This window comes from Oryza glaberrima, chromosome 2, assembly GCF_000147395.1.
Source record: "Oryza glaberrima chromosome 2, OglaRS2, whole genome shotgun sequence".
In the NCBI taxonomy this organism is placed as follows: Eukaryota; Viridiplantae; Streptophyta; class Magnoliopsida; order Poales; family Poaceae; genus Oryza; species Oryza glaberrima.
Window position 1 is genome coordinate 13,675,184 of NC_068327.1, and position 9,775 is coordinate 13,684,958.

The 9,775-nt window shown below is 44.9% G+C and overlaps 1 protein-coding gene across 1 annotated transcript; it reads left to right on the plus strand.

Annotated features, from left to right (window-relative positions):
* The first annotated feature begins 1,039 nt into the window (after positions 1-1,039).
* On the plus strand, positions 1,040-4,674 carry LOC127763868 (eukaryotic translation initiation factor 4B3). The gene is made up of 2 exons (XM_052288668.1): positions 1,040-2,426; positions 4,345-4,674. The coding sequence occupies exons 1-2, from the start codon at positions 1,114-1,116 to the stop codon at positions 4,379-4,381; spliced, it is 1,350 nt and encodes a 449-aa protein (XP_052144628.1). The 5' UTR covers positions 1,040-1,113; the 3' UTR covers positions 4,382-4,674.
* The last annotated feature ends 5,101 nt before the right edge of the window (positions 4,675-9,775 follow it).

The following is a 9,775-nucleotide window of genomic DNA, read 5'->3' on the forward strand; positions in this document are numbered from 1 at the left end:
AAATTCGTTTGGATATATATATTGTTAGAAAATCATGATCTGCAACTAGGAGTCTGATCTTCTCAAATTAGCATGCGAGTTTTTTTAAAGAGATTTCTTATACGATTTCTTCTATATTTCCAAAAGCGAATGAACTTAAAAACCAACTCAAATATGGATTTGTATTTCCAAAAGCGAACGAATTTAAAAACCGACCCATACACAAATGACGTACCAAAGTACCGATAAAAACATCTTCAATTTATAATAGTAGAGAAGAGATATAAGTAGTAGATAGATAGAGAATAACAAATTAAAACCGACTTAAACACGGATGACGAACCGTGGGAGCATCTTCAATTTTTATAATAGTAGAGATTTGATAAATGGGATGCCACGTGTACACCACGTCAACAGATACTATAGTCAATATTGCTCTGGAATTCAAATTATACTGTTTTTAATAGTTTAGGGTCATGATATCGGGTATTACGTACTCTCTCTGTCCCAAAATATAACAACTTTTAGCCATCAGGATTTATCCCAAAATATAACAATTTCTCCAGCAACATTCTCTTCCCAACCAATTATAACCCAATAAGAGCAAAATGGAAAACTTGTCGTGAAAAATTTTCTCCAAAAATTTGAAAATTTTGAGTATGTTACAAGCATTTAGCTGTTCTCTTCCCAACCAAATACAACCTTCCACCATTCATTTTTCCCACATACCTCCACTACTCATCGAATCACAACCCTCCACCATTCACTTATACCTATTTTCTTAATAACTGTGTCCCACTTTAAAACTTTTTATATTCCGCGACGGAGGGAGTATTATAGTTGACAAAGGTATACTCAGGGAGTCAAAGTGGACTTATCACTGCGGCTTTGATAAATCCGAAGTGGACTGGAAACCGACACCGTGTGGTCCGTGGGCGGGCCTGGACTTGTTCTCCTTGTCGGATTCCAGCCCATATACCACACCACAGGCGCAGGGGAACAGAGCAGGGCGACCCGTCGTATAAAACCCTAACGCCGCCTCCACCAGCTCTCTCACCCCAGAATTCCCAAATCCGCAACGCACGCACGACAGCCAGAGAGAGAGAGAGAGTCAGACCGCCGACACCCGACGACATGGCCGTCGCCTCCGCGTGGGCCAAGCCCGGCTCGTGGGCCCTCGCCGCCGAGGAGCAGGACGACCTGCCCCCGCCGCCGCCGCCCGTTCCCGCCGCCGACTTCCCCTCCCTCGCCACCGCCGCCACCACCAAGGTCCCCAAGAAGAAGAAGCCGCAGCCCGTCCCGCTCGGCGAGTTCAACAGCACCAAGTTCGTCGCCCCCGCCTACCGCGGGCCCACCCAAGACGACCTCCTCAGCCTCCCCACCGGCCCCCGCGAGCGCACCGCCGAGGAGCTCGCCAACGCCACGCGCGGCTTCGGGGCTCGCTGGGGCGGCGCCGGCGCCGGTGGCCCCCGCGGCGACGACGAGCCCCGCCGCGGCGGATCTGGCCCCCAGGACTTCGGCCCGTCGCGCGCCGACGAGGCCGATGACTGGGGCGCCGGCAAGAAGCCGCTCGAGAGGAGGGAGCGCATGGGAGGGTTTGGCGTGGACTCTTCGATGTCGCGTGCCGACGACGTCGATGACTGGGTCTCCACCAAGAGGGCGGCAGCCCCCGCGCCCATGGAGCGGAGGGAGCGTAGCGTGGCGTTCGGGGCCGACTCGCATTCCCGCGCTGATGATTCCGCGAGCTGGGTCTCCAACAAGGGCTATTCTGCGGCGCCGCCACCGCCCTCCGACAGCCGGAGGGGCGGTCCAGTCTGGGGTTTCAACAGGGATGGAGGCCCAGACGCCGACTCTTGGGAGAGGAGGAGGGAGGAGGTGAGCGGTGGTGGTTCAAGCGGTGGTGCCCGGCCACGCCTGAACCTTCAAAAGCGGACCTTGCCACTGGCTAATGGCACTGATGGAGAAGGGAAGGAGGACAAGGAGGAGGAGAAGGGAGAGATGCAGCCTAAAAGCAGGTCATCAAACCCGTTTGGTGCAGCCCGCCCTCGCGAAGTGGTTCTTGCTACCAAGGGAGATGACGGCAGGAAGGAGGAGGAGAAGAAGAAAGAGGAGGAGAAGCTGGAGATTCAACCAAGGACCAGGACTTCAAACCCGTTTGGGGCTGCCCGCCCACGTGAGGAAGTGCTTGCTGCGAAGGGTGAGGACTGGAGGAAGATTGATGAGAAGCTTGAGGCCATGAAGATGCGCGAGGCACCACCACCTGAGAGGAGGTCCTTTGGGAGGAGAGGTTCCCCTGTTAGAGGAGAGGAGAATGGGAGCCGTCCACTGCCAGAGAGTCATGTCGAGGGAGCTTGGAAGAAGCCTGATGCAGTTCAGGTTGTTGGAGAATCCGAAGATGGGTCTGATAAGCTTAACACGGCTGAGGCTGCGAGAAAATTTGAAGAAGGGTTTGATAACTGAACTTTTATCCTTCTTTTATTCAATTGGCTAATTCATCATCGATTGCTCCCTGTTATTGAATTAATAGTTAATTGATCTCTGTTAGGTACTAGTAGTTTTTATTGATCTCAGTTATTTTTTGTCTGAGGTATGCTTTCTATTGCTAGGGTGGAAAACAAACATTGAGCCTGTTACTGTGTGCTATCTGCTTTTCAGTATGTGTCCCTCTAGATTCATTGTCAAGTGCATGTCCTAGCAGATTACCAATTAGTATGCAGCGAAGCTTTATTTTTACTGGCTTCATTAATAAAATAAGTTCCTCTCTTACTAGTCAATTTAGCAACAGTTTTATTAAGACAAATTGCATTCATATAAACATAGTGGTTGGTATGGTAATGTTTGATTTGATTATTGTTTGTCTTTTGCTGGGAATGTTTTGTTTGCCAGATTTTAAGATTATCATTGCAGTGAATTGAAGAACATTGTTTGCTTGCTTGATGTGATATTTAGACATGAGCCAAATACCCGTGCATTGTAACAATCTAGCATAAATATATGATTTCAAATTGAATAGTTCACACTTAATTCTAATACAAACGACGTGCAAATGATACAGTTATGCAGAGAAGATTGTTCAGATAAAAGAAAAATGAACACAGTTATGCATAGTATGGTGGTGGTGGCGGGATAGCAAACTCATTTCCATCACTGCTACCTTCTTTTACAATATACTAGTAAATATCACCCTGTAGTTTTGGTTCGTTACATGTTCTTATGGTCTCAATATGACAAATGCTTAGCCAATAGCCACTTAGGTAGTTGGTGTTGTTCTCCATTTGTTCCACAATCTAAATTACAAAAAGTTTCTTGTCTGGTGTTTATGCTCCTTTTCTTCTGGCTTCAAACTTATGTACTTGAGTGCTCAAATTCGTGTTGTGTTGGGTTGCAATCTAATTCTGGAGAATATGCGTCTGGTGTGGCATTGTACTGAACAGGAAGGGTCCTGTTCCCATCTGAGTTAACATCCTGTGTTCGCATACATTTCTTCCTTCTAATGCATGGAATTATAAGCATACATCCTGTTTTCAATTCTTTGAACCATATAGTTTGGTGATGGTGGATATCTTGAATATGGTATAGTTTGGCATAAAAAAAACACAGTAAGGTACCTACATATGTTTTTCCAAGCGATTGACAATATTGTGGCTGCGAGTGGCAGATGTAGATCCAACTATCAGAATGAACAATGCAACGACAACCTTATAATAGGGAAATACTGAAACAGACATCATGACATGTTTCTTATGCCTTGCATGAATTTTTTTTTGGTTAGTTTATATGTGATGTAGTAGATCAGCCACCAGGAAGAAATTTATCATAGTAATTTACTATAATTTCATTATTGTGAATTTATATGTTTGTCATGGTTTGCTTTGTAGAATGTGAATTCGGTTAATATGATTGTTGTAATTTTAGTAAGTCACGTATGAGTTAATATTCATTGTTATTAGCTGGTATGGTTTGTGCACCATTAGTGTGTTCTTGCTTGTTTCTGATTCATGGACCTCACATGGAGGAAGTCTTCGCAAGCCTGCAACTGTACCCCTATTGCCTTGGCCCCTTCTAGTTCAGTTTAATTTTTGCATGTCATCTCTTATTGAAAGAAGGAAAAATTGTAAATATACTTTGCATTTGTCCACTTAGGTTGAAGAATCTTGTTTGGCTTATGTCTCTTATTGAAAGAAGGAAAATGTACCATTTTTCTAGGTTGATAAAGCTGCGTTGTTAGCATTCTCTACTATAGGGTTATTGTTGTTTTCACAAAGTTCATGTTGTTGTTCTTCCATTGTCATATCACTTGAATCATATTTCAGTGTTTGTCTTCTTTCATGTTCCCTCTATCTGCTGAACATTATTTCATTGCAGGTCTGATGCTACCAAAGAGACTGCTGCAGCAAACTAATCTATGCCGGTACTTGCGAACCCAAGGATTGCAGATCTCTTCTGCTAAATAGCCTTTCTATTATTTTTTTGCTACTTGTGTGCTACAGTTGTAACACTGAGTCAATTTTGCGTCCATGTTTCTTATCTTTTCTTAGCACCTGGTAATCGTGATTTATGGTATTGAGAATTTTGATCTGGAACTTAGGTCTTAATCATAGTGGGTAGTAGCTATTCATTCTATTGTGACTGTTAGTTGTCATGCTATGTTGACATGGTGATAATGTCTCGAAGAAAGAAATAGTGCTTTTTTAACCTTGTTAGCTGTGGACATGTGGAGTAGCATTTGTTTAGAATTTTGCATTTACAATGCGGCTGAGGTTTGCGCCAGCAAGTGTGACCGCACCTGTGATTTCTGGGCTACCTTGAATCACGGTGAACGCTTGGCTGAGGTCCTGTTCGCGAAAAGAATTTTTTGTCACATCGGATCTTTGACCGGATATCTAAGATATCAGAAGGGGTTTTTGGACACGAATAAAAAAAACTAATCTCATAACTCGTATGGAAATCGCGAGACGAATTTATTTTTTAGCCTAATTAAGCCGTCATTAGCACTTGTGTGTTACTATAGTATTTATGGCTAATCATGGACTAATTAGGTTTGAAAGATTTGTCTCGTGATTTCCATATAAACTGTGCAATTAATTTTTATTTTTATCTATATTTAATGCTTCAAGCATGTATCAAATATTCGATACGATGTTTTTGAGAAAAAAAAATTTAGTAACTAAACCAGGCCTCATTTCGATGCCTATGGCTATGTGGCCTGTTTGACATGCATAGCCGGTCCAATGAATCACTGCGAACGTTCGGCTCATTTGGCTTGTTGGAATAAACTAGATAAAACAGCCCCCTACGTATGTCTGTAACATTTGATAAAGCAGCCCCCTACGCATGTCTGTAAAAAAAAAAGTTAAGTGCGGTTTCATGCGGCCTTCCATGATCCACTAGTCGTTCTCATGCTAGATTAGCCCCTTTGTTTGACATTCATATGGATTTTACAATCTGTTGGGAATGCATAATTTTTTATTCAACGAAGACCTTCAGTTATACCATCATTTGGCTCGTACGTTAAACCGATGCTAGCCTAGTGTCTAGGGTCCTCCAGTGTGGTTTGTAATATGAGATGCCAAACCTAGTTTGATGAACATCTGCATGTGTCTCTTCATGATACTCAAAGTGACACATGCAGATGTCCTCGACCTCCCTGCCACACATGTAAGATGTTCTTTTCCCATATCATTTTTCTAATCTGCCATCAAATTCGCAAACAAAACAAAGATTGCATTGCTCATTTTTCTCACGTTGGATTGGACACTTTTGTAAGCTGAAATTTGTATTATGGAGTTTGTCGTTGTTGTTGCAAAAGTCAGCTAAAGGTAAACAATTACTCCCTCCGTTTAATATTACAAGACAATGATAGAAAGACTTATAATATGAAACGGAGAAAGTAATCAAGAAGCATCATCTCCTGGCGGAGTTGATTGATTGATGCCTATTTAGATTTTCTCCAGTATTCTCAACGCAGATTCCGCATAGATGCGTTGTCTAAAAATTGAAAACCACATTACAGGAGCATAAAGTTAAAACAAAATTTAGCCAAAATTTATAGAATTGGAGGGAGATAGGGAATGAAAGGTTTTTCTTTCTTGGCGTACTTCTCTTGGGTGTGTCTAGGGCCAGCCGGCCAGGGCGATTGTGTTTCATGTATCCATCCCATGGAACCTTCTTAAGGCCAACCTGAGCAGCGATCATATCCCTCACCCTATCAAAGTATTGGAAAATGATGTGAGCAATTGTATATTTTATTCATTTATTTTAAATGAAGAGCCAATTCAATTGCGGTCTCTCCTGGCATAATTTGCTGAGGGTCCAAGAACCAAACATCACACACAACACCCCATGATGTCATAAGTCGAAACAATTCAACTGCAAAAGAATGTCTGACGAAGCGTTGGATGTTTAGTTTATACTTCGTACTCAAATAACCAAGACGGCCAAATTAAGCAAATCTGCACAATTATTTTTTGCATTTCCTCACTTCTTACTGTCCCAAAAAGTGTCAGTAAACTCTTTGTTGTATTTGATAGCTATTGGGCATACAATGCAGCCAAGCTCAAAAGCAGCCTGAAAAATCACAGTGCAGACAAATATGCAAGCCGTGGTTAGTCTGGCAAGAAAGATGACCAAATATATCTTATGGAAGAGGATGGCTGATTCTATTCGACCGTCTTGTGTATGCTTTCTGGGGTACCCGATATACACTGCCAGATTGCTACTACCATATTTGGTTACTGCTCAAAAAGAGTTTAACGCGGGTACTCTGATACAGTTTTGTTTGAAGAAATTGAGTCTTGAATTTTGTCTTGTAAAAACTCTGTACAACTTAACAATTTGAAATATCATTTGTATGGGCATATCACATATCCATATATGTTTTTTTTTTCAACAAAAAGGAAACGCTTACCTTCTTGAACATGACTGTATACCGATTGTTAACGCAAGTTCCTTCTGGGAATATCAGAAGAGGATTGTTGTCTGGAAGTTGGACATGCTCTTGTAGGTTGTAGCCTGGTAATGAAATTTCTTCGAGTAAAAGTAAGATTACCGAATATAGGATTGCTAAGGATAGCATTTCTTACTTTTCTTCCACCATGATGAAGCAGAAGGAGCGGCTGCTTGTCCTTGGCGTTGGCGCGGGTGTGTGGTTGGGTGATGACGATCTGCTAGCCATTGTCAATAATAACGAAATTAGGGCCCTCCTGTGTGTCTCCTGGTAGAAGGCATCCCATGCGCACCACCTGAAGTAGTCAACGATGCAGGGAACTTCTTGTTAGAGTGGAGCCAGAAGGTCTTAAGGTAGGACTTGGCGATGACAACATTGCCGGTGATGGCGGTGAAGGGGTCGAACTCCACGGTGTCGATGATGAGCACGTGGTCGAAAGATGTGGTGTGCGTGTCCGCGCCGCCGCAGCGCCGCTATCAACACAGAGCTGGAGCGTGCCAGCGCCCTGAAGGCTAGATCAGAACGTGCCCTCGTTTAGCAGGAGGAAGACGACATACGCGTCGCCGCCACCACCATCCATTAAATTCGCACCTTGGAGGAGAATTTGAAAGACTTGGGCCCTCTTCACTGCAAGCTCTCCACGTGGTGTGCTAAATTTGGATTGTCGCACCCGAATGCTTGCCCTTTGTGCGATTAAGATGGGGAGACAATGCAACACATCTTCATATCTTGTGTCTCCGCCCGTCAAGTATGGTTCTCTAGTCCTAGAAAATATCAGATTGACGATGGCAGCACCTCAACCTTAGGCAACCTGTTTTTTTAGTGGGTGATCCAAGGTAGTCGAGCATTATACCAAGGAGACAAAGAAATGATTAAGTTCCTTAATCAGCCTAGTGGCACAAGAAATTTAAAAGTACCGGAATAATTGTGTGTTCATTAATATCACACCAACGGCACGGTTATCTTGCAAGCATTAGCAATAGAGTGTTCGTATTGGCTGATGCCACATAGGTCGCTTTCTTTTGATGGTTAGCTGCTCCTGGGAGGTTTTTGTGTGTCACGTGTTTTTTTAATGTTTTTTCCTAGAGAGTTCCTTTTTTGTGGACCACTCTATTGTACAAATTTCTGCTTCTTGAAGCACAAGCCTCTCGCATTTTCTTGAAAGAAAAAAGAAATGTTCTAGGGTACGACTAGTGATCCTTGTATTGTAAAAGCATAAAGGACCGATGCAAACGACAACCCCCAATACAGTCCTATGGAAGAGGCAGTACACCATCATGCGCGCCGCATTTTGCAGCAACATTTGAATCCGATCTTCCGATGCAACCAAATAGATCGATGGCAATACACATTGTCAATATATCACGAAGATCCCTTGTGCTTCAAAGTAAAAAAGATAGATAAATACTGGTTTACCGCACCATATCTTGGTTTCATTTAACAATGACCTATTTATTCTTCATTCAGATCCAACATGTCACCCGCATGTTGAACTATAGTAAATAAACGCATATGAGAAACAAAACAGCATTTTGTCCTGAGCCACTAAAATTCTTGGCAACATTTGCTACAGTACATTTAAAGTTTTTGGCCTTTGCGGTGAGACACCTAGAGAACGTGTATCTTCTCGTGGACACTGTAAAAAATATGGTAATCAGCTGCTGGACACCCGCCTCATTATTTTATTATTTTTGGTGGAAACGAAGAGAGAAACAATGGTTAAAGATAAGTTTGCCCATGGGCCCACTTGTCAATCACACATCTGGCTTTCTACGTTCCTCTTCTTGCCGCTGGGCCGACTCGCCGCGTGGACGGAGGACAAAGAACGACGTGCCCACGAGGAGGGTGAGGGCATTGTCTCTCGCGGTGGCGTCGGGCAACCGACTGCGTCGACTGGCCCTGAAGGCGAGGGCCCCCCATGGGCTGACAGTGGGACGGATAGAGATGATCGGGAGGCTCGACTGGCGGAAGATGGCAGCAGCGGCATGCGTCGGGTCCCCCGTGGGCCGACAGTGGGACGGATAGAGATGATCGGGAGGCTCGACTGGCGAAAGATGGCAGCAGCGGCATGCGTCGATGGTGGGACAGACGGAGTCGACCGGGAGGCTCAATTAGCAGAAGGCGGGACGGATAGAGATGATCGGGAGGCTCGACTGGCGAAAGATGGCAGCAGCGGCATGCGTCAATGGTGGGACAGACGGAGTCGACCGGGAGGCTCAATTAGCAGAAGGCGGCAGCAGCAGCATCCTGGGGAGGGCTCGAAGCGACAAGGGGCATCCACCCCTGGGCACGGAGCTCTAGGCTGGCATCGACGGAGTCGGGGTGTCGGTGGAGACGACCCTAGGGTGCGAAGGACGGTGATTGCGGCGGGTGGAGGTGGTACTGCTGATCAATGGCAGTGGCAGTGAGGCGCCGCTAGCCTTGACGTGGTACTCACGACGGCATCCACCGAGAGGCTGGCCAGCGGCGAGGAGTCCAAGACACACGGTGTGGAGGGCCACCCGACAAGGAGGGTGAGGGTGCTGCTTCTCCCGCCGCCTCTCCGCCGGTCGCCGCCCCGCCCATCGTCTACCCCCTCCGCCGCCCGCTGTTGCGCTCACTTGCCACCACTCGGTCCTCTATTGCCGGCAGCCTCCCAAGCTCGCTAAGAAAAGAGAGAAGGAAAAGAGAATATAAGCAGGAAGAATAGTGTCCAGGGGCATTTTAGTACTTTCAACACTCTTTCTCTATTTTCACCAAAAATAATAAAATAATACATCGGGAGTCCTACAAGTAATTACCACATTTTTTAATGTTCACAAGAAGATACACGTTTTTTAGTGTCTCACAGCAAAGGCTACAAAATTTAAG

Coding starts and splice junctions, on each gene's coding strand:
- LOC127763868 (XM_052288668.1), top strand. CDS start 1,114: ATGGCCGTCGCCTCCGCGTGGGCCAAGCCCGGCTCGTGGGCCCTCGCC. Junction 2,427..4,344: donor GCGAGAAAATTTGAAGAAGG/GTTTGATAACTG, acceptor ATTTCATTGCAG/GTCTGATGCTACCAAAGAGA.